This window comes from Neolamprologus brichardi, chromosome 20 (genome assembly GCF_056152115.1).
Source record: "Neolamprologus brichardi isolate AB-2024 chromosome 20, ASM5615211v1, whole genome shotgun sequence".
In the NCBI taxonomy this organism is placed as follows: Eukaryota; Metazoa; Chordata; class Actinopteri; order Cichliformes; family Cichlidae; genus Neolamprologus; species Neolamprologus brichardi.
In genome coordinates, this window is record NC_142123.1 from 24,643,118 (window position 1) to 24,668,853 (window position 25,736).

The window sequence follows — 25,736 nt, forward strand, 5'->3', positions numbered from 1 at the left end:
TGCCTCTACCTTCTTTTATTTACAACAGTTTGTCATTTACAGTGACCCTAAGGCTTTAATACAAATCAGGAAACTGCTTTTTCATTGCAGGTAAAGCCGTTTTCACACATGAACATTTCAGCAACAACACAGTCACGCTCGTCATTCAATCCCTCTTTAGAATGAGGAGACTGTGCAGGAAGCAGCCTCACTTGAACTAGAATATTTCCAGAAGTGAGAACTGTCAGGACATGAACTTTCTCCTGTTGAATGCTGCATTTGAGAAAGGAAACTGGACATCATCCCAACATTTTCCAGACTTCATGTGTGTGAAAACAGTTCATGTTGCAAATGAAGCGCAGTGAAATCGTCACAGGTCTGCATACTGATAAAACGCAAGTTTGCGTTCATTTATGTGCACAGCTTATATTCACATTCACATATTGTGTCAGCCCAAATGTACACTGTTCCCAGCACCCGACACATTCAGATATTTGTTTGACAAGAATATCCAATAAGTGTTTTTCGAACTGCAAAAAAGAAAAACCAAATCACATCACAGCAGAGTAAACTGAAGCCTTGACAAAGAAGAGTGTTTCTCATGGGCATTAATACCCGTTTTATATGTTTCACATATAATCAACATCCTGGTTTTGAGAAACGTGGACAATCCGCTTGACGTACTTCAGGAGAAACTTGAACAGTGTGGCATGTCAAAACCTTTTCTGAACATCTTGTGGCTGAGAAAGAAATCAAGACAACTGCACAAAGATGATCAGAAATTACTGCATGATCATGTACACAGGAAAATAGGGGGAAAAATGGGTTACTCATGTTTCCTAAAAAGGCTAATTTGGACATACAGGAGTCTGATATGAAACTGACTGAAACGGTCCTTTTAGTGTTTCAGTTCATTAACAACAGTCATGGTAAAAAGAAATTACAGCCCCTGTCAGTTGTAAGGTTTTTTTGAACAGTTATGGTCAGATGTTTACATAACACTCATTGTGAGCATGAATGATTTCTTCCAACTGTTCTTTTTCAGGGTGGAATGATTATACAGCACAAATCTTTAATGACTTTAAAATCCAAAAACTGGATTCATGAGTTGAAGTTATTTTGGATTATTTCTAATCCACACAGGGTCAAATATGCTGCTTAATGTACTACAGTGTCTTGACCTGATAAGGCCTATTAACTTCTCCTTAGTGATCATGATTGGGCATTGATATACAGTCTATTTGACAGCACTTATTGAACTGACCAATACTCAGAACAATGGTAAAGTCCAAAGAGCCCAGTGAAGATGTAAGGAGGAGAAATACAGATTTACAGAAACTGGGAAGGTATCTTGGAGCCATTTCTAAACAACTGCAGTTTCTAAGATCATAAGTTCAAACTGTACACAAGTACAGGTTATTTGGATGTGTCACATCACGTGTCACGTCAGGAAGAAGAACCAAACTGTCACATTTAAATAAATAGAAATTAGTTAGGATGATCAGGAAGAATGCAGGAACCACCAAGATTCAAGTCTGCCATGAACTGGAAACTGCTGGAACACCAGTGTTAAGTTGTGGACTTTGGATCATTGTAACATCATTCTTTTCTGTTTCAGTTTTGTGAGCTGACATTTAGCAGTCAGACTGACGGCCTTACACTTGAATCGGAACACTTTGGTATACAGAGGAGTTTATGGTCGACTCAATGACTGCAGGATGCCCAGATCCTCTGACTACAAAACTAACAAATCATCACCCCTACATTATCCAGCTTAAACGCTAGTGTGAGGTTTGTGTTGGTATGCTGTGTTTAGTTTTTTGCCAAACACAGCTCTTTGCTTATAGACCGAATATCTCCATTTTACTCTTGTGCTCAAAGGACATTTGTGGGTTGTTCAGATTAAATTTTGCAAACTGAAGTTGTGCTGACAAGGTATTTTTAGGGAGAAGAGGCTTTCTCCTAGAAACCTTTCCAAGACATTTTCTGTCATTTTCTAATTGTACTAACTGAGGCCTGTAGAGTCTTGGCACTGTGTTAACACACCTGAATGCTTCAGACCTGCAAACTGTGTAAACATCTGCTTTTACAAAGGTGGTCAAACTTGCTGATCATCAGTTAATTAAGTGCACTTAGCAGCACTTGGCTGCTATTTACCCCCTTAATTCCTATGGATGCAGAGAGGCTCTACTTAGTTTTTCCACACACAGCTTTTGGGTTTTTTGTTTAGTTTTTTTATAACGTCCTTTCACTAGCTGAAACTACATCACATTTAGGTTTTACAGCATTTCGAGTAGATGATGGCAGATGGTGTGAATATGAATTGAGACTGTGGTTTGGGTAAGGCCTCAGATGGGACTGGCAGCAGGGCAGATGCCAAGGTAAAAATGAGGAAGGCATGAACTGAAAAAGAGAGGAAAGCTGGGAGACAAAATCAAGAACAGTTTAGGTAGTGTAGTTTAGTGTAGGGGTCATATAAAGACAGAACTAGAAGGGGGTGTGTATAGAGGTGTGGTCCTACTCCAGAAATGATCTACAAGATATTCAAATCTTATAATTGAAAGAGGATGTCCCTTCTTTTTGCCATGACTATGAATCATATCCTGTCAAGGTAGAATAATTATTAGAGCAGCTTTAGGCATATTTACAGTCATTTCAGTAGAAGCATAAACCTATTATTATGATTAAATTATTCACTAATAAGGCAGATGATACAACATCTCACCGTGTTAAAAATAAATAAGCGCTTTAGATATTTACATCTCATTTATCTATTGGAAGCTGAGCATAAAAAAAGCATTAAAGTTTCAACGCAGTCCAAATCACAAAATAAATTAATGTAATTTTTCTCCACACAAGCCTGACATTGCTTGTTTGTATAGTGCTTGTCTGATACAAACCTTCTGTCTGCAAAGAGATACAGCTTTTCACAGTCTATGAGATGATGCTCACGTAACATTTCTACCACATTTAAGTTGAACTAATTCATTCATCACTGCTCTCAGTCTCACTTCTTTTTCATTCCTCTCAGCTACATAATAAAAAAAAGACTAATTTTCATTGCAAGCTCTCATGATCCCTAGTACATTTAAACAATGCTCTTCAGCGTATCAAATGCAGCTTTCTGCTCATCTGTGTTGCTCAGTGAGTTGATGTCATCGTACACACGCTGGTACTCTTGCAGGAGCGAAACAACAACTCCATGGCCAAACTGCATGGCGTCATCTAGAGGTGTATTCCCCCATCTAACAGGTAACAGAGCACAAAAATGGACATGAATGTTTTTTTAAAGTTAGTGTTATCGCTTTCAAATGAAGGAGAGGACAATTTAAATTCCTACCTGTCCTTCATGTGAGGATTCACTTTACATATCTCGGTTAGAAAGATTATAGCTTCCACTTGACCTGAAAAGAGAGGAAAAAAAAAATGCAGCAAGCCCAACGTCAGAGCCCAAAGAACAGAAGACCAAACATGCTGTAGTCAATTTAGACTTCTTTGAATGTTGAAGCCAGGATTTTCCAACAATGAAAGAAATAATAATGTAAAGTGTCACCTTCTGCAGCAGCGACGTGGAGCACTGTGCGAGAGTCGTAGTCCCTCTGCTCCATGTTCACAGCCGAAAGGGCAAACCTGGGGGGATAACAAGGACACGGGATGGGAGATAAGACGCACACGAAAAGGTTATTGTAACTCCAGTGAAGGACAACTGTCAGAAACCATGGTATGTGAGAAACAGTTACATGATGAAATCACATTTATATGGCAGCTAACATGCTCTTTAATGTTTTTTCCCTTTCTTTATGGAGAATTAGGTAAGAAGACTGATACCGCCTCATAAAGGTCTGTTAAAGCCAGCAGACAAGCTAGCTGGACATAAAGACTGTTAACATTCAGTATGTTAAAATGTATTTATTTAGTATGACAACAAGCAAACTTAGCACAAAAAGTGATTATTTCTTTGTTGTAACAATGTGACACTGTTGTTTCCTTTTTATGGTGCCACATTATAAAGGAAAATGCATTTGCATTGAGACCCTAAAAATCTGCTCATGTAAGAATGCATCATACAACAGTTTGTGTTGTGTATGTGTTTCTGGTAAAAACTAAAAAACGATTATATCCAGGTTTTACTTACCTTCTTAGAGCAGAGACGTCACCATTGTATGCTGCGAACATCAGGTTGACCACTGACTTGTTCTAATGGATCGAACAACAAACACTGTGAGAGTGGTCGTATCTGCTTTGTTTTGGATGCTTATACTAAACATGGCCAAAGTATTGCATATTAAGGCAGTCTGTATAATGTTAAAGCTCAGCCTTCAGATTGCTCTAGAATCTTAGTTTCAGATGCATTTTGTCTCCTTTAGGCTCAAAGAAAGGGAGCCCTTAATTATGTCATCTCAAACACAGATGGTTGAGAACAGTTACAGTCAGTCACAGTCAAGATCATGCAACTCATCAAAAGTGTACAAGGTTGCAACAATAATGGAGACAGGAGAAAAACTCTGGCAGCTAAATACTTAAACCGGTCCATTGTAGGTGATGCGAAGCGATACAGAAAGAGTGTGATTACGCAAATACCACATCCTATGTGTGGTATAAAGTGTTTACACAAATTAGTATTTCATGCAGTGAGTTGTAGTTGGAAACCTCACAGCTTTAACAGTGTTAAACAAGTACATTCTAAACACCTTTAAACAATCAAACCTTTAAACCAGGGGTAGGCAACTCCAGGCCTCGAGTGCCGGTGTCCTGCAGGTTTTAGATCACACCCTGGGTTAACACACCTGAATCAAATGATTAGTTCATTACCAGGCCTCTGGAGAACTTCAAGAAATGCTGAGGAGTCATTTAGCCCTTTAAATCAGCTGTGATGGATCATGGACACATCTAAAACCTCCAGGACACCGGCACTCGAGGCCTGGAGTTGCCCACTCCTGCTTTAAACAATCAGAGATCCTGCTGTCCAAACCTTCTGTTTTTGAGAGCAGCCAATCAGAAGAAAGCTTGTTTAAAGAGACGGGTAAGAGAGATAAATCTGTTTGTTTAATGGAGTGGATAAATAAGGACTATTTGTCCTTATCCTTGTAACCTTGGACTCTATTTGAGACCAAGGTTACAAAATATGAACCTTGATAATGAGCATAACAGGGCTCCAGTATATTGTTAGTAATTCAGGGTGTTTTCCTACTTCTCTGACATCATCACCAAAAACAGTCATAATGCTCGGGTCTTATTTTCTACAGTTGACAGGCTAACAAACCCTCCTGTGTCAGTGGCAGCTAAACTTCATTCAACCATGGCCTGCAATGACTTCGCCAAATTCTTCACAGACAAAATCCAAAAGATTAGACAAGCAATTGGTACATCAACAGCAGATTCAGGATATGTACTGTGTCCACTGAAAAACTGTTTAAACACCATCAAACAGCAAAGACCTGGAGGACATCTTAGGTCAACTGAACTCCTCCTCTTGCTGTTTAGATGTCCTGCCAACAAGTTTTTTCAAAAAGGTCTCAAAGACTTTGGAGTCAGACCTGAATAACTGCTATGATGCCTTCCAGTCAGGTTTTAGACAGAACCACAGCACTGAAACTGCTCTGACCAAAGTGTTTAATGACATATGTCTGAATACAGACAGTGGAAAAATGTCAGTCTTAGTTTTGCTGGATCTCAGTGTAGCATTTGATAGTTGTCCACAACATATTACTCAAACGACTGGAGAACTGGGCAGGTCTTTCAGGAACTGTACTAAACTGGTTCAAAACATACCTAGAAAACAGGAAATACTTTGTATCAATAGGTAACTTCACATCTGTGCAGACAAGTATCACATGTGGAGTTCCCCAAGGTTCCATCTTGGGACCCCTTCTGTTTAACATTTACATGCTCCCACTGGCACAGATTATAAAGAACAACAAAATAAACTATCATAGCTATGCAGATGACACACAAATATATATCACAATGCCACCAGGAGACCGAGGCCCTGTACAGGCTCTTGGTAAATGCATTGAGGAAATTAATGACTGGTTGTGCCACAATTTTCTCCAGCTAAATAAAAACAAAACTGAAGTAATAATCTTTGGTGCCAAAGAAAAACGATTACAGGTCACCAGAGAACTTCAATCTATACACCTAAAAACCACAAACCAGGTGAGAAATTTGGGTGTAGTGATGGATGCAGACCTAAACTTAGAAAAACATATTAAGACAATAACAAAATCAGCTTACTATCACCTCAAGAATATATCAAGGATAAAAGATCTGATGTGTCAACAGGACCTGGAAAAACTAGTCCATGCATTAATCTTTAGTAGACTTGATTACTGTAACAGCATCTTTACAGGTCTACCTAAAAAAATCAGTCAGACATCTACAGCTCATTCAGAACTCTGCTGCTCGAGTCCTCACTAAGACCAAAAAAGTGGACCACATCAGTCTAGCTCTGAGGTCTTTACACTGGCTGCCTGTCCGTCAGAGGATAGACTTTAAAGTTCTGATGCTGGTCTATAAAGCTCTGAATGGTTTAGGACCAAAATACATCAGTGACCTCCTGACCCAGTATGAACCTTCCCGATCCCTCAGGTCATCTGGATCCGTTTTTTTATCAGTTCCCAGAGTCAGAACCAGACACAGAAGCTGCATTCAGCTTTTATGCTCCATATATCTGGAACAAACTCCCAGAAAGCCTCAGATCAACTGAAATGCTCAGTTTATTTAAATCCAGGTTGAAGACTCACCTGTTCTCAGCTGCATTTGAATAAAGCACCAAATCCACACTTTTAAGCTTAAATTTCAAAACTTATATTTTAACTACTGATTTTATCTACTGTTCTGATTTTATCTACTGTTTTTTAAATCAATTTTAAATCATGCTTTTTATTGTTTTTGTTTTTTAATGTCTCTGTAAAGCACTTTGAATCACCTTGTTGTTGAATTGTGCTATATAAATAAACTAGCCTTGCCCTCTGCTGTTTAGACTGCTTACATTGAACTCTGGTTCTCTCTCTCTCTCCCTCTCTCTCTCTTCGCTGCGGTTTGTTTGTGCAGATGTGAACATGGTGCAGACCAAAACAACTAAGAAGTTGGCGACTGACTGCTTCCAAATGTGTGATGATGTGTGATGCTTTATTTATATTTGGTCAGATAACCACTTTTGTCAGCTCTTTCCTGTATTTACTTTTGTTGCGCCTTCCACAGATACATTAGGCTAATATAAGAGGACTGAAAGTCCATATTTGGCTTGTTCGCTGTGAGTTTTGTGAAGTAACCAAATGGGAACGTTTACAAACTCGTCCACTTACTCCAGACCAGAGGAAGCAAATTATCAGTGTGAGAACGCCCTTAGTTAGTCAGTCACCTGAAAAGAAAGCACTGGCTACACTTGTTGCACTAAACTCACTGGATCATCATCGTCATCTAATCGTCTCCTCGGGTCGTGTTTCTTAGTGAAATGCCTCAGGTTGTCGTAATTGTGGAAGTTAAAATAAGACACGAGATCCTGATGAATCAACAAATAAAAGACATAAATTAATATGACATACATAACATGTGGTGTATTTGATCTTTAACTTTTTATCATAAAAACACAAAAGACATGAACATTTAGCTTCTGTTACAAAATGTAAATATTTAAGACTTAATAAAAATTGTCATTATGTTTAAGAAGCATACCTGACAGAAGTGAATGCCACGAACACTGTTTCCAAGACGATCTAATGGTGGGGACCAACACATTATACCCATGACATTGGGGACCACCAGCAGTACAGCACCTGAAACGCCAGATTTAGCTGGCAAGCCCACCTAGACAAGGACAACCAACAAAACATCTGAAATCTCGATGCAAACATCTCATGATTAGTACTCTATGGTTTAAAAAAAACAAACAACTATTTTCCTCCAGTACAGGGACTCACATGGAAGGCAAACTGTCCAGAAAAGTCATACATGCCGCACGAATGCATGAGACTTAGGGTGTTGCGCACTGCCTCGGCACTCAGCACACGGTCGCCTGTGATTGGACAAATACCCCCATTTGCCAGCGTGGCAGCCATGACGCTTCCTGACTCGCAGGTTACCTCTATGGAGCACAGCTGGAGTTTAAGAAAAAAAAAAGATTAAAAACTCACAGAATTGGACTATATTGTTCTTACTGTATTATTCTGACATTACAGATTTTTTTTGCAACGTGGATACTTGTGAGGGAAATATTTTGCTCTATAGTAGTTTTAGTGTTTAATCATTCACTTTCTTGATCAGCTGGTCGCCAACTATGTCAGTTTCTTGATGCAGAAAAGATTGTGTGTAAAGACTGCTAAGAGATGAGTCCGTAAACTATAACAGAAAAAGATCAATTAAATCATGTAAATTTCAGGTGTTAATTCTGGTCGCCATGATTGACTTTTCATGGTGCACATTAAAATTTGATCTTATTATAACCAATCTACCAACATTTGTTGGTCAAAAACGCAATTTTCTGTAGTTTTGCCTCTGTGTACCACCACAGTGGATTTTAAACCAAACTTCAGCTTTAATTCAAGGCTTTTTACAAGAATCTTGCAATAACTCTTTAGTATATACAATTTTTTTTTTTATACATAGGCTCTGATTTTCAATAGCTTAAAAGCAATTGAAGAATTCACTGACAAGTTTCAGGGTCGGGTGAGGTATGTTTCCCTGTTATTTCAGGACAAATGAAAAGTTTGAGAAAAGTGTTGAATGGGTATTTCATGGCTTTTTACTGTTATTTTAAATATGAGAGCTGCAGACTTGTCAAGTGAGGGAGGCCATCATTTGGCTGAAAAAACAAAAAACCTATCACAGAGATGGCAAAAACTTTAGAAGTGGCCAAATAAAAAAATCTGACAGAAGGAAGGAAGAAAGAAGGAACTAGCTTAATCGTTTCTGACAATTACGGACCCTGAAATGTACTTCATAGGTTTTTTGTTCACTACAGACTTCTTGGCTTTAAATATATTATCTGCCCCTGCTGGTAATGCAACTTCTGCATGCATGCCCATTTCATGCTTCAAAGAGGCAAAGCATGACATTGACAACTAACCGAATTATAGAAAAGCAGCTTAACAATATCTAACCAGGAGAAAAACATTTTACAGGAGGTAGGAATATCATAATCAAGGTCTATAACCAAGAGACACTCAAGAACAGGAAGGCTAAACTTTGCCAAAAAACAAACAAACCCCAAAACACTCAAGCCTGCAAAATTCTGCAAAAGCGTAGAGGGCTATGCTCTGATTCAGCCAAATGCTGCAAAACAGCAGGACAACACTACATAGAGCAAATCAATAATGACCCCCAAAAATGCTACATAATCAAGCAAAACGTTTCTTAACGTAAAGAAATGGGATAATCTTCAGTAGCCAAGTCAATCATCTCAACGCTACAGAGCATGCTTTGATATAAATGTCTGTAGTACCTTAACAGTTAACGGAAAATTGTTGTAAAACCCCTTGAAGTAAAGCTGGAAGTATGTACTTCAATCACATATTGATTGTTTGATTTAAAATTCACTGTGATGTGATGAACAGAGGCAGTGAACTGTAGCAGAGTGTAGATTTGCCCAAGAAAAAGAAGTTTCATTGTCCAGCAAATTATCGACCTATAATAATCATGAGGTTTCTAATTACACTGCTTACTTAGCTAAACATTAATATTAAAGCTGAGGTTAGTGGGAGTGATACTTATTTAAATACTTGCAAAGTGTCATAAATTATTGGACAATTGGAAACTTGAACAAGGGGTAAAAAGATTCATTATGTGGACATCATGACTGGTGCTGCCATCCAGTTGTGTTTAATCTGGATCAAACTGTCGGACCAACTGACAGGGAGCCGCTCTGCTAGCATACACATGCTAAAATATTGATTCCAACAACTTTAAAGGACAATCTCACCTGAAAGTAAAAGTCAAGAGCTGCAATCATATCTGCATTTTCAGGAAAGCACTGCAAGGAATAAGATTAGAGTCAGCATATACTATTCAATTAAATTTAAAACCTCAATTCAATAACCCCCGAAGTACTTAATATTGTATGCAAAACACCAAAAATAATAAACGCACCTTTTTCTCTTTGAGGTAATACCCAATGGCAAAATTCCTGTCACCAGTCTCCCTCTCTGACTGGAAACTGCAGGCACACAGCAATATGAAAACCATCATTCAGGGCACAAAATGACAATAGTTTTTACATTTCTTGCAGCAGGCCACTCACGTTGCATTGCTGAAGCCCACATACTCTGTACCAGTCATGCTTTTCAAGAACTCCATCACCTGCAGTAACATCACTTTTAGAGACCATTGAGCAGGAAGAACAAATACCAAAAAGGGACTAGATATAAAAATTTCTAAAAATAAAACATTTACTTACATAGTCAAACCTCTCAGCCTTATTTGAATGAGGCTGTAAGAAGAGAAGAGGGAAAATAACTTTCTGTTGCCAGCTCAATAGAGTCAGTAAGTCCCTACAGATGGCAGTGTTTGAGTGCTTTGACACTGAAGCATACTTTTAATCTTGGGTGTGTGTCAATATCTGACGTGCACATGGTGTGTTTGAGCGTGTCAGCCCACGTGGCAATGTGCTCGCTGTGGCGTGAGGGCTGCTTATGGTTGTGCTTGAATTTCATGGACCAGCAGATGATCATTACCGTGTTGTAGAGGCACCAAAAGGGGATGGGGCTACATTCATATTTAATGGCCTTATCTCAAAAGGTTAAGGATGATAGCAGACATCACTGAGTTCAAGGAAAGACCTGAGGACTAAATCTCATGACCACTAAAAGAGTAGGCTTTATGTCTCTCAAGGGAATTCATCTCTGGTGTGAAAACTACTTTTTGACCAAAACATACAAATGTTTGATATGTTAAACTTTGATATGTAAACCTTTGCAATATTTATGCACTCACAAATGTGCACAAATATTGCATCTTCTATATACTTTGTACTTTTAGCCTTTAATTTCCTTTTCTGTGTCTAAAATAAATGCTTTTTAAGTATATAATCTCCTCAGTGTAAATATAAACTATATGCAAATACACTGAATAAACTATGTTGACACAAGTATTGCCCCCTCTAAACTCATGGAGCTGTGAGGCTGGCTAACACACCTTCAGTTCTGGGGGCCATAATTGGCCACAAGCATGCACACGCCCTGTTGTCAGCCCCAGACCGATTCCCCTCCCTTGCAGCTGCACTTGGGCCACATATAAGAGTCAGCTGCCAGACTTCAAAAACCAACACAAGCCAAGCCTCCACGACCAGATATGACTGTATGTTTTGGAGTAAAGGCAAAGATCACAGATAAGTCACTATGGGGGGATATAATCTCAGCCAATAGATAAGGATGTCATGGCTGTTGCTGACGTTATCCATCAGGAGGGAGTTTGTTCAGTAAACTAAGCAACTAAGTGTTGCTTTCTAGAACTTTGCATTGTAAATAACATTACAGCACCAATAGTTTGACCCTTAAGAAACCAGCAATCTGTGGCTTTCAGCTGTGTATTTCTTTAGCGCTTCATACCCATGAAAAAGCAATTTTCTAAACTAGCTCACAACATTTAGCTCACAATTGTCTTTATATTGAATATTCTACCGTGCAAAGTACCACTAAAGGGATTTGTTTGCTTAGGTCACACACAGATTGCAAACTGTGGCACAATCAGGTTTCATAATGACTGCAATTTTTATAAGATTGCAAACCATACAGGGCTTGTCCCTACTCATGCACTGGCTACAGGAATAAAAAGAGAGTTTGTACATTTTTTGAAAGAGAGTTATTTTTTTGGCAACTTCAAGCTCGTGTTGAGCCGGCAGCTAAAACCGAAATGAAACCTTAGATGATAGAAAACATATTTTGCAAAACCTATTTCGCTCCTGCTTTGTACAGACTTTTAAACAACTGATTACCCCTTTGAAATGTGAATCTCTGGAGAGGCTACAGAACACTATGCTGCACTGTACTAATTCAAGGGAAAACATTTAATAAGGACTGGGTTTAAAAATGGAAAGCCTATTTTTGGTCATGTCCAGCTGTCTCCTGAAAGACTCCTGGATTTCCCCAACAACCTCATTTAATGACCGACAACTACGTAAAGTTATTTTATGTGCATATTCTTAAACACAGACATGTGCATTCAGTAAGCATCTATTATCACATCAATGTATTCAGGGCTTAGATTTCACCTTAATTAAAGAACTGATGACAATAGCTCCAGCATTCACCATGGGGTTGTGTGGTTTATCTGCACAAGAGATGAGAGCAAGTTATCACTGATTTGCCCCTAACCACAAGAATAATAAACTGAGACTGCTGAGACTGGAGAATAAATTTCATCTTGGGGGCTTAGGATGCAGCAACAGCTAATGAACTGAAGACATGCAGTAAAATCCAATTTGCTTTAGAGATGAGCAGGTACTTTAATTGTAACCCAGCTGGCAGGAAAATTTCATACAACATTTGTAAATGTTATACCTACAAGCTCTAATGATGTTTCTGATTGGATGTTCAAGGAATATTTCTAGGATAGAAGTTTAATGCATTTCTGACTGCAATATACATAATAAATATAATGCTTTGAAAATGTTCATTTATAATATTACATGGAAACATTAAAAATGCAAATATTCTCTGCATTCAGAGAATATTTCCAGGATGTTTTTGGCATTCCTTTAATGTGATGGAAAAAAAAGATAATAAGCAAAATAAAAACAAAATAATACACAGCCTGTGTGGGTTGTCTCTGGGTACTCTGTTGGGACATTAGGTTAACTGTGGTTCTTAACTGGAAATAGGTGGGAATAACCATCAAACCCTCTAACTGCAGCTAAATACACAGATAACTGTTTGTTTTCAGTTCTGAAATTGCGTAGTAATGTTGTTCATCCACCACATAATGTCCTCACAGAGACCACGCACGTGCTGATCGCTGGGTCGGACAGAACAATATGTGCAGTAGTGTCTGGACATTTGAAAAATGGAGGGACAGATGTTTTTGTAAACTCTGACTCATATGTTATTACCGCAGGGAGCATAAATGGGGTTCTTTACGCAAATTACTTGCCTTCCTCATTTAGTGACAGTTTGTTGAACTTGAGACCACTTGGCTCTTTGCCCACAAACTGATGAACGTGCTCACTGCCAAACTCGTGTAAAGCGATGGCGTATTCCAGAGGCTTCACACATGACTGCAGACAGAAGGGAACCTTGGTGTCACCCACAGAGTGTCTGCATGACATGAGGATGTAATGGAGAAAAAATAAAATAAAATAAAAAATAAAATAAAAATGGAGGCGTGTTAGTGAGGCAGTACACACGGTGGAGGTTTAGAGAATGGAAAGACGTAGAACAAGTGGAACTGATACTGCACCTCTGTCCGTCGATTGTGCACAGAGATACACCCCACAGGTCAGGGCTGAACTTAGCCAGCTGTGGAATGTAGTCAGCCACCTGCATAAAGACAAGAAACATGTGAGTGAGCTAAAAAATGATGACGCACACGCTAAAATCAATACGCGTGTTGGTCTGGCGCTTACCTGTCCTCCCTCCTGTCGATGCGCACAGTCGTACATCGTATCAATTTGGTGGACAAACTTTTCAAAGTCTGGGATGATAAATTTTTTTCTGAAAGCCTTAGTCAGTAGCATGATGTTGTTGCCCACATACCTACGAAAGGACACAATTACAATAAGGTCAAGAAACCCTTAAAAAGCATGCTTTAATTAGTAAATTTTTATATTCCTAACTGTCACTGAAGCTACTTTGTAGCAAAAACACTCTCCATAAAACCACCCTTCAATAGGAGGAGCCAAATAAAAGCCGTTCAGTGAGTAAATCCAGGTACTGATCAGTGTTTTCATGGCAGACATTATGACCCTTTACAGTTTAAAAGACATTATATATATTAATGCAAAGATGGTTCTGTGCCAGGGAGCCATGTCAATGTGACAGAAATGCAGCATGTACAATTCCCACAACTGAACCAGACAAATGGATTTAATAAATTTTATTATTCACACCTGTGTGATAAAACAGGACTTTTATAAATGTAATAAAGTGTAATGGAGACTGAGATGTTTTCATAAACAAATAAAATCCCTTTGCCTCTGCTGTGTTAAGTTACAGCAGAAATTGTGGGAAATATTGGCTTACTTGGATAATTAATATCAGACGTATTCTTTGTGATGTGAGATAGGCAAGCAACTACACCTCAGCTTCACACATAAGACAACAGAAAACGCTGAACAGCAAACACCAATCACAAACAATTAACAATTACAGTGCCTCTTGGGTACTTCGCTAAGCCAAGTCGAGACAGAGCTACGTGATTAAAGTACTAAGTTAAATTTAATGAAATTTGGTGGAGAGGTGGAGCTTTGTGAGGTTTTTGATGACTGCGGTCTTGGTCTAGGATATTGTCTCAGAGTGACTCCCAGGACGATTAATCAAACAAAGAGCTGTACAGCTAGCAGGTCCTCTAATGGAGCCTTATAATACTGTGCAAAGGTATTGAGCTTTCACTCATGTCTTGGCATTTTGCTTAAAAAAAAAAAAGAAAGGAAAAAAAGGGAAAACTATGTGCAGGATTTTACTGAAACTCAAACAAATCAAGGTACAGCATGTAAGGCAAAAAACAGTTTCTGCAATTCTAAATAAGCTTGAAAGCCAATATTTGAGATCAGCACCTTGCGTGTATTAAGCAGTAGTTGGAGTGCAGGAAGCTGGTGAGGAACTTTGTGGAGAGGTCTGGAAGAAATCCCCTCCTTTTCAATGTCAGCAAGGCAAATTGTAGACTGTACTATTTTTCATTCTTAACCTGTTACTGTAAGACAACAACTTCCCTTGTAAGGATCAATAAAGTAGCTATCGGTCTATTCTTTAACATAGCCTGAACTCTCTGAGGCAAGCTTTTGCTTTAACTTCTTTAAGTAGTCTTCAGAAATAGTTGTCCAGTCTTCTTGAAGGACATTCAAAGCTCTTATTTGAATTTTGGCAGCCTTTTGTTCTGTTCTGTCAAGACGATCCAACACTGCTTCACTGACGTTGAGGTCTGTTCAACATTTGTCTGGCCAACCTGTGACTAATAGCGTTTTATTGTGTTTTATATCCAGGTATGCTTTTACTGCACTGACGGTGTATGTTGTTATGAAGCTGAGCACACTATGCACTGTACATGCTTACATTTTCTACAAAAAGTCTTTGGGAATCACCTTGTTGGTGCAAAGACACTATCTTAGGCCAATCAAACTGTTATCATTAGCATTTTTCAAGGATTAATCTAAAGAAATACGAAGAAACGATTAGCTTTTGCTGCTAGTAACAGTAAAATCTTTATTTATTATGGGTTGTTATGTGTAGATTCAGCACTAGTTCATTACTTGAGCCTTGCATGATTCATAAGTCAAATGGCAAAGAAACAATTCCTCTGAAAAAGGTTAACGATTGGACTGACTCAAGACTTTTGCACAGTACTGTATAAACTGAATGGCTTATACATCAGAATGGCTGATTGCACCTTTGTGATAAGCTAAAAGTTATATTAAGTAGTTTACTCTGAGTTACATGTAGCTCTAATTGTATTACTACATAACCGTTTTTGAGAATTACTCAAAACACGCCTCTGTAATATGAGCGTCCAAGCTTAGACCCTTAAAAACCTGAACAATGAAATAAAACATTTATTGAACATTAAATAACATTAATTTGCATATATTTGAATTCATCAAATGAGTATAATATTTGTTACGTTTTGCTTTTTTTTGCAATTTTGTTTTATTGCAGAAAAGGAAAACTCATTGATGATGTAAAAGTCTCAAAAACTCAAAATATGATACACTTTGCTTTACAAGATTAATCTTTGGCTTTTTTCAAAGAAGAGGAGTCCAGACATTTTCTTTAGCTTCTTTGATTCAAGTGGAAAATTCTGAAGTTATTGAGAAAGGTGGTGCCTGAAAAATTGTTTATATAACTAAAACATCAATCAATAATTGAAATCTTCAACACGCAGGCTTCAAAGTAACCTGTTTCAGGCCAACTGACATTTAGCTAAAAGAGTAAACAAACCTGCCCATACCAACTCATCCAGTAGTTATTATAGACTTCCATTGCTGTGTGTGTTAACTGCTCAGCAATGCAGTATGCTCTCAAGGAAAGGTATGCACATTCTGTCACAGCTCTGAACTAAAATATCTGGGCCCAGAGGCCTCACTAATCCAAGATGCTAACGTGAGGTTTGGGACACCAGGAAAAGAGAGTGGAGAGAGCTTCCATTATTCATACGGGTCATCTCTTTAAAAAAATAAAAGCTAGCTCTCTCTGTTTCTAGTAGCATATTTATAGTATGCTCTTGAGTGTTCTTCAGGAACAGATGACCTCACAAATTTTAGAAAACAAGCACAGAAAATCGGAAATGACCAATTAATTTTAACAGAGATAGTCAGACTATTTGACCCTGTGCTGTTCCTTCTTCCAAAGGAAGAGAGCGAGTGAATTACACAAGTCTGCTATGAAATGATATGTCTGGTCAGCAGCCTGCATAGCACTTATGGATCTGTTGGGCCTGCTAATGTAATTGCCTCAGTCTGGAGCCAAACCAGAATGATGCCCTTTCATTAACAGCCCCAGAGACCCCCTGTCTTCCAGCACACTCCACTGCTTTGGCTGGCATGCATGCATGTGAATTTTGTTAGCTGCAGCTGTCGGCCATAAAACGCCCGTCTCTGTCAAGCCCTTGGACTCAAATAGCACTGATCACAAATTACTAACAAACACTCATGTGAAAACTCAACCAACCTTCATCATTTCCTCCCATTTACTCAATCTTTATTTGAAAGATTATAATTAAATATATTTCACTCAAGGTCTTCTGACTAGTTTTCAAGTATTGAGCAACTGTGTCCCCAAACGAAATCAGTTTGGCGATCGTTGCGCAAGAGTTGGCAGCTCATCTTGTAATCAGAAGGTTTGCAGTTCGAGCCCCAGCTTGGACAGTCTCGGTCGTTGTGTCCTTGGGCAAGACACTTCACCTACCGCCTACTGGTGACGGCCAGAGGGGCCGATGGCAGCCTCGCTTCGGTCAGTCTGCCCCAGGGCAGCTGTGGCTACAACTGTAGCTTGCCACCAGTGAGTGAATGAATAGTGGAATTGTAAAGTGCTTCAAGGGTCTCAAAAAGCACTATATAAATGCAAACCATTATTATTACATCACCATACACAATGTTTTTCACCTTCTGAAAAGTTTCTTATCCATCATGACTATCCCAGTGGAGTCACGGGTGGATTTTCGCATCTGATGGACACAATTGCGTAGCCGAGGGTCAGATGTTAACAAGCCTGTTTTTCTTAAAGCCTGCAGAGAAGGGAAATAAGAAGCACAAGGGAGAAAAGAAGGGAGTGACCTACTGACATACTCTTTCACACACTGAAAAAGCTTTTTATGTAAGAATATTAAACATGTGTCAAGGACATGTACAATGAAAGAGCAGCAAAGCTTCAGGCGTTGCCACAAGGGAGAGAGGCGGAAATACAGGCATAGACCAGATCACTGGAATCCCTCTCGCAAGTCACAGTGACAGCCACTGTATGTACCATGTGGGTCTATTTTGGGGACACCATGTGTACAACCCTCCTGACCAGTGAGACACCTTTTGACTGGTAAGTGATTCTGTAAGCAAGCACGTGGCTCCAAACATGCTCTTGCAGGAAGTGCTGAAATTAGACTGTTGTAGTGTTCCTGAGTCTATTTTAGAGTCGAGCCCTTCAGTTGACTGTTTGAGGGTTGGGTTTGTGAGCACAACAGACAGAACTCATTTAAACTGAAACGCAGCAAACCCTAAACACTTTTTGATTTTTGATATAAAGAGTTTTTATAAATATATGTTAGCGAAAGGCAACAGCTTTTAAATGAAGCAGATTGTTTTTTTTAACAGCAACATGACGTTCAGTTGTACATTTAACAGCTTGTTGAAAATTAAAAAAAAGAAGAAGAAGAAAAAATTGGGTCAGTGGAAAACACACTTATAATTTTTACAAGCTGTTCATCATCACACACAATTATCTCCTTTTCATTCACAAATGATGGCCCAGTGTATCCTTTGCTAAAGAAGGAAGTAAAGGAAGAACCAAAGTAGCTTTTTTAGTATTTAGAAATTTCAAACATCTCTAATTATGGCTGCCATGCATATACTTCTGGGTCACTTTACTCACTTAGAAACCTTTCTAAGCAAATGTAACTATTTGACTACACTCAAAGTCCTGACTCTGCCTTTTTTAGATCACCTGCTTTAGGTTTCCAGTGTTTTATGACACCCTGAGGGTCAATGTGTTCTGCAGTTGTTATTTCCATTGCAGGGACACCGAGTACCACTTTCCCGTTCCATCTCCGCTCCAGTAACCTCTACAAACACACCAAGTCATTTGTGCTGTCACCTGTGTTGACACACGTCTCTCCTTCTTAATGTGCGTTCCGTTTTAAAAAGACTGAGTCGTCATAGACACCACAGTCACCAGCTGTCTGTATAACATGTCCTATCACAGGGGAAAATAGAAAAAGAGTTTATGTTCTATGTTCTAAGTCTATGTTCTACTTCTCAGTAACCTAAGCTCTTGTGAGACTTTTAAGATATGAAAAGGTTCATATCTGTTCATAGAAGCATGACTTTTTTGAATGTGTGAGCTCAGTGGGACCTCATGTATCTGACAGGAACCTCATAATGCTCCTAAGATTAAGTAAGGAAATAGTAGATGCTGGTTCCTAAATTAAATTCCTTTAATCTACTAATATTATTAAATCTACCAGTACAACATCTCAACTGTAAAGTCCTGTTGTAATTAAAGGCAAAATAATAATTAAAAATTAATGTTAACAATTAATATTGCTCTCTGATTCTAATTACTTTGGTCCTTAGTGCCACAGCTACTATATATAGTCCTATTGCATAAGAAAGTCCCTAGACACTTTTAAAACCGGACTCCTCAGTCAGGTGGAGATGCTCTGGATTCCTGCCACTGCCAAGGGTGATTTGATTAAAGTCAACGGTGTAGTCGAGTGTGTTTGTGTATGTTCACATGGCCCATGAAAAGCCAAAACAGTGCTCAGTGTGACAGAGGAAGTGTAAATGTGCTGCTGACGTACAGAGATGAACTGGGAGAGAGGGATCGTCTCTTTGCCATCAGTGATGGTGTAGAAAAGCAGGTCCTCCATGCTGGACATCAACCTGTTTCTATAAAAACAAAAAACACACACGCAATAGGTTTTGATGTTTAAATATGGACAAGCTTCAATGTCAGAACTTGAGCAATGAGTCAAAGTTTATGTCAACATAAAGCTAGTGTAAATACTGGCATTTTTCCAGTGATCTACTTTGATCCTAACATAAACTTTGTTTTAGAGAAGGCTTAACTACATGTATATTTTTTTAAAAAAATCGACATAAAATATACAGTGTAGATTTTGGAGTGTTGCATACAATTAATATGCAGACAGCTATTTTAAAATATAATTGAACTTATCAATTTTAATGAAATAAGAAGGGCAAAACAATTAACCTGCTTGTCATGAAGTGTTATAGAGTTAGCAAGGGTGATTGGATCAGTTTCCAAAGACCCCAAAGTAACAGCACCATAGTCATTTTAAGATTGATAATGGTGTCACTCTCCTTTTTACAGCAATTTTCGCATCTTTCCTGCTGTAATTATATACATAATAATGATCACTTGAGATTTACAGAATATGCACTTTTATATAGTGTTAATCACTGCACTTTTAATGTGTCTGTGTTTAGGTAATTAGCAGAATAAAGAAGGAAATTAACTGCTTTAAGTCTGGCAAGTAATTTGGTGCCAATTAAATAAAAAATGCTGTTATATCAAATAATATGAATTCACTGCCTCAATTATGCCATATTTCTCAATTGAGTAACTTTTATCACTAGCAAATACTTACCAAATCTACAAATTACTTTTTTGTATACACAGAGACACAGAGATTCTTGTTTTGTTTGACCAGCAGCCCAAATTAGAGATATTTAGTTACTCGCTATACATTCCTTACTTAAATCACTGAAGGTAAGTGAAAAGCATCAAGTCAACATATTTAAAAATTTGAAACAGTGAAAATGTGAACAGCATAAAGAGGGAAAAGGGGACCAGGCAGTACTCCTTTGCCAATAAAGGAGTGATGGCCTGCTAATTAAACACAATATGTGTTATAGTAGCCTAGCTTTATATGTATTTTTTTTTACATTTTTTTTTTTTAAATGTATTGGGTTTGCTCATTTCAGTTTAGCTTTTATTGTTTAAAATGTATAATTTTGACACGGGTCATGTCAAATAGGAACCCCAGTCTCGGTTAGCCTGCATTAAAGCCTCCTTATGTAACCACACCGACAAAAGTTTCAAAATAGCCTTTAGTGTAGTTTTGTGGGAAGCAGCTGTTATATTGTTTCTTGACCTGGCACACTGCCGTATTGTTAGTATTACAACTGTTTTGTCAAAGTTTGCTTTCATTGGTGAATCTTCCCAGCTTTACATAAAAGGTAAGACCATTTACCACAAAATAAGAAACTTTTCTGACAAATTTTACTTACTTAGTTAGTGTGGCCACCTGTTACTACAAGCTTGAATAATGAGGGGAACTTAAGCAGCTAATGCTAGTAGAATTATTACTCTTATTGTGAGAGTACTGTAGTAAAAATAAAAGTACTGAATGATTTTTTTGGCTAATTAATGATGACAGTCTTCTGTGACCTACTTGGTGTGTCCTTGGTCCACATCAGGGCCCTGCTGGTGATAATAGGCTCTGTGGGTGTGGGGTGATGCTGCTGCCCAGCAGGGGAGAAGAACAGGTTGCTGAGTCCTGGACAAAACCATGCTGTCAGCTCCAACTCTAGCAGAGATCCCTGCATTTTTAAATAGCTGCAGGATTCCCGGGTTAGCTGTCCTCAGACTTTTCAGGCAATGCATTGTGATAAGTAGGGCTCAGCGTTTAATAATTCAAAGTAGTTTTTTTCTTTCCTCCAGTAGCTGATCTTGAGAGATATCTGTGACCTGCGCTCCCTGGTCCTCGGAGCTTTAATAGCAGCAGCTGTCTTACAAACGGGATCAAGTAGAGGCTGTTGCTCCGGGGCGGGGCTGTGACACCGACAGCATGGTGGGGTCAACAACCAGCACCTACCGACATGAAACTGATGTAATTTCGGCCAAAGTTAAATCACTTTCATTTAAACAAAAGAAAAAAAGAGAAAAAGTTATATTCTCTATACCTTTCAGGGATTTATATTTTCCCCCTCCAGTGACCATCCAAAAATATTTATCAATTGAGATTAAATGGAGTTAAAACCTGGAATGAGCTCATAAACAAGCTTTGCTTTCATTTTTTAGGCATATATATATATATATATATATATATATATATATATATACATATATATATATATATATATATATATATATATATATATATATATATATATATATATATAACTTAAAGAAAACAATCTAAAATGGTTTGTTTCTTACTGCATGAATAACACATCCAATATCCAATGCCCAATATTGAATTCATATTTGATTGTTTATGCAAAATCTTACATATATTTCTCCTATTAAACTGTTATTTTTGTTTTTATTATTACTAATAATAATGTTGGTGATGATAGTGTTTAACAACAACAACAATAATAATAATAACAGCGTTTTCCACATTTTATATGAAGAATATAGGCAATGTTTCATTATAAATGCGTCAGTAGGACAACTGGTTCTTCTATTAGTCATGACATGAAAATACTGACTGATGTAAATGACCAACTGTGTTGTGTTTGTCTGTTGCATACTTCCTGTAAGGTTGCAGTCAGGTTGTCGCTACGGTATTTTCTAGTGTTGTGACATAGTGACACCACCTGGTGAGTTTCCCACGCTCATCGACTGAAATCTTACGGTCCTGTCCGCTAGGTGGCGTACTCACTCCAGGACCTTCTACTCAGGTCAGTTTCCCCTCTCTAACTCTGTAGTTTTACTGAGTACACATCACAGTCAGATCTTTCCTCTCCAGAGGGTTTTCTCAGCATGTTTCCTGGTGCTTCAAAGACACTTTAAAAAGATCCCTTCTTATTTTTTGAGTTTTGGACTTGGCTTCCTGTCTTTGATCTCAGCTGCTATGTGAGATGTTCACTGAAGAGTATCACCAAAACTTTTACTCCTTAGTAAAACTATTTCTCATCGTAGGGGAGGATTCTTCTGAATTGCAGACATCACATCAAAATATGTATATTTTCTATTTTTATCTATTCATATTTATCTATTTATTATTAAGGCAATCAAATCATTGAAATACAGTCTTTCTCACGCTTTCAAACTGTGCAGTAACACTTTAATTGTAGACTAAAGGGACAAGATATTATCTTTATTACCAAATAAACAAGGCCTTGCTAGGAATGGCCTTCTCCTTCGCATTTCCAGCCATATCAGTTCTCCAAAGAAGTATATGCTAACCCATGGTCCCTCTGTGCTACCTCTGCCGGTTGTAGCTTCTCTGTTTTCAGCAGAAAATGTTTTCCATTCCTGGGCCAATGAATGCCACCTTTGTCCCTTCATCCTCCGTGTTGTGTGAGAAAACCCCCCTCACTGCACTCACCAAGCCTGCACAAACTTAACCTCTTTCCCCCTCCACCTCACACAGGAAAAGAAACATACCGGCTCTGGAGCTTTGATTCCATCTTAGTAATCTGGAGGTCTGGCTAAAGCCTTGGAATAGAGGCCACTTTGGACAGACGTTTTTAAGTACCTTAGGGAGGAAAAAAGGTGAAATGTGATTGGAGCAATTGTTAGGATACTCTGGATCAAAACAACAAATATAGAATAAAGGCTGCTATATAAGAACATAGAAAAAGCTGGAGAAAGATGTTGGTTATAGCTGCTTCGTCAAAGTGAATTGTGTAGAGGTAGTTCATACAAAAAAGTGTGGTAATTAACAGGGTAGGAGATATCTATTAGTTCAAGGCTAATTTAAAGCCCTGGGAAACATTACTTATCCTCATTATCAGCCTGTCCTCACCACATTACCAATTACACTGCCATTTTCACTGGATTGGGGCATGCTTATTTTCCTGAATCACTCAAAACCTTCCAAGCCCTGAAACACATTTTACTCATGCTACCACACACCACTCTTGTTCAGATATTACCCCAGAAACAAAGGACGTAAAACGCCTTAATTTAATCCATTTCCAGTTTCTGTTAAACTCAAAGCCTCCTACACTGCCTGCATGGCAATAATATGATATTAGGAAGAGGTATTAAATAGGTATAGCACATTGTGAAATAAAGCTCCTCATTAGAAACTATTGAAACCTTGTAGAGATTTAATGCATCGTTTAATGCATCTCTCAAATGAAAGGATGAGGGTCATTATCCCTGTGCCACCCAGGAATTCCATCTCTTCTCTAAATTGAGTCTTACCCACATAGCGACACACACACAAACACACACACACACACACACACACATAGAGGGCATAAAACTGAATTATAATACATTCATTTCTTGGAGACTTATCCTAACCATCCAATCCAGTATCATCATGTCTTGTTATATCTGTTGCTCGTCTGTCTGTCATAATATTGCCCCCAAAGTGGCAGCAGTAACACCCCGGGATGTTGTAGTGAGCAGTTGTTTCTTAATGTTGCATATTTTAATATGGTTTCACTATATTTAAAAATAAGAGATAATCAGTTGAAACAGTTTTTTTTCCATCCATCCATCTTCATCCGCTTTATCCGGGGCCGGGTCGCGGGGGCAGCAGCCTAAGCAAAGAGGCCCAGACCTCCCTCTCCCCAGCCACCTCCTCCAGCTCATCCGGGGGAACACCAAGGCGTTCCCAGGCCAGCCGAGAGATATAATCTCTCCAGCGTGTCCTGGGTCTGCCCCGGGGCCTCCTCCCGGTGGGACATGCCTGGAACACCTCACCCAGGAGGCGCCCAGGGGGCATCCTTGTCAGATGCCCAAACCACCTCAGCTGGCTCCTTTCGATGTGGAGGAGCAGCGGCTCTACTCTGAGCCCCTCCCGGATAGCCGAACTTCTCACCCTATCTCTAAGGGAGATGCCAGCCACCCTTCGGAGGAAGCTCATTTCCGCCGCTTGTATCCGCGATCTCGTCCTTTCGGTCACTACCCACAGCTCGTGGCCATAGGTGAGGGTAGGGACGTAGATCGACCGGTAAATTGAGAGCTTCGCTTTTACACTCAGCTCCCTCTTCACCACGACGGACCGGTGCAGCGTCTGCATTACTGCAGCCGCAGCCCCAATCCGTCTGTCGATCTCCGGCTCCCTTCTCCCATCACTCGCGAACAAGACCCCGAGATACTTGAACTCCTCCACTTGGGGCAGGACCTCATCCCCGACCCGGAGTGGGCACTCCACCCTTTTCCGGCTGAGAACCATGGCCTCAGATTTGGAGGTGCTGATCCTCATTCCCGCTGCTTCACACTCGGCTGCGAACCGCTCCAGTGCGAGCTGGAGGCCCTCACCCGATGAAGCCAACAGAACCACATCATCCGCAAAGATCAGAGATGAGATCCTGAGGCCACCAAAGCGAAAGCCCTCCGCCACTTGGCTGCGCCTAGAAATCCTGTCCATAAAAATTATGAACAGAACCGGTGACAAAGGGCAGCCCTGGCGGAGCCCATCACCCACCGGGAACGAGTTCGACTTATTGCCGGCAATGCGAACCAAGCTCTTGCAACGGTTGTATAGGGATCGAATGGCCCGTAGCAATGGGCCAGACACCCCATACTCCCGCAACACCTCCCACAGGACACCCCGAGGGACACGGTCGAATGCCTTCTCCAAGTCCACAAAACACATGTAGACTGGTTGGGCAAACTCCCATGCACCCTCAAGTATCCTCGAGAGGATGAAGAGCTGGTCCAGTGTTCCGCGACCAGGACGAAAACCGCATTGTTCCTCCTGCATCAGAGGTTCGACTAGCGGACGAACTCTCCTTTCCAGCACCCTGGCATAGACTTTCCCGGGGAGGCTGAGGAGTGTGATCCCCCTGTAGTTGGAACACACCCTCCGGTCCCCCTTCTTAAAGATGGGGCCCACCACCCCGGTCTGCCAATCCACGGGTACTGCCCCTGATCTCCACGCAACATTGCAGAGGCGTGTCAGCCAGGACAGCCCTACAACGTCCAGAGCCTTCAGGAACTCGGGGCGGACCTCATCAACACCAGGGGCTCTGCCACCAAGGAGTTGTTTAACTGCCTCAGTGACCTCGCCCCCAGAAATTGGCGGGTCATTCCCCTCATCCCCAGACTCTGCTTCCTCCTCGGAAGACGCGTCAGTGGGATTAAGGAGGTCCTCGAAGTATTCCTTCCACCGCCTGACAATTTTCTCAGTCGACGTCAGCAGCGCTCCGCCAGCACTATACACAGTGCAGGTAGAGCACCGCTTTCCCCTCCTGAGACGCCTGACGGTTTGCCAGAACCTCTTCGAGGCAGTCCGAAAGTCTTTTTCCATGGCCTCTCCGAACTCCTCCCACACCCGAGTTTTTGCTTCAGCCACTGCCCGAGCCGCATTCCGCTTGGCCTGTCGATACCTGTCGGCTGCCTCCGGAGTCCCACAGGCTAACCAAGCCCGATAGGACTCCTTCTTCAGCCTGGTGGCTCCCTTCACCTCTGGTGTCCACCATTTGGTTCGGGGATTACCACCACGGCAGGCACCAACCACCTTGCGGCCGC

General features: G+C 39.9%; 1 protein-coding gene across 1 annotated transcript; it reads right to left on the reverse strand.

The window, feature by feature from the left end:
• gls2a (glutaminase 2a (liver, mitochondrial)) lies at window positions 1–21,084 on the reverse strand. The gene is made up of 18 exons (XM_006796517.3): window positions 20,749–21,084; window positions 19,132–19,219; window positions 17,225–17,346; window positions 13,535–13,664; window positions 13,369–13,448; window positions 13,063–13,226; window positions 12,185–12,243; window positions 10,373–10,405; window positions 10,217–10,275; window positions 10,066–10,132; window positions 9,899–9,949; window positions 7,902–8,078; window positions 7,657–7,788; window positions 7,385–7,483; window positions 4,115–4,176; window positions 3,533–3,609; window positions 3,320–3,383; window positions 1–3,224 (listed from the first exon to the last, which is right to left on the reverse strand). Exons 1-18 carry the CDS (start codon window positions 20,958–20,960, stop codon window positions 3,068–3,070), a joined length of 1,833 nt encoding a protein of 610 aa, XP_006796580.2. The 5' UTR covers window positions 20,961–21,084; the 3' UTR covers window positions 1–3,067.
• Between the last annotated feature and the right edge of the window lie 4,652 nt (window positions 21,085–25,736).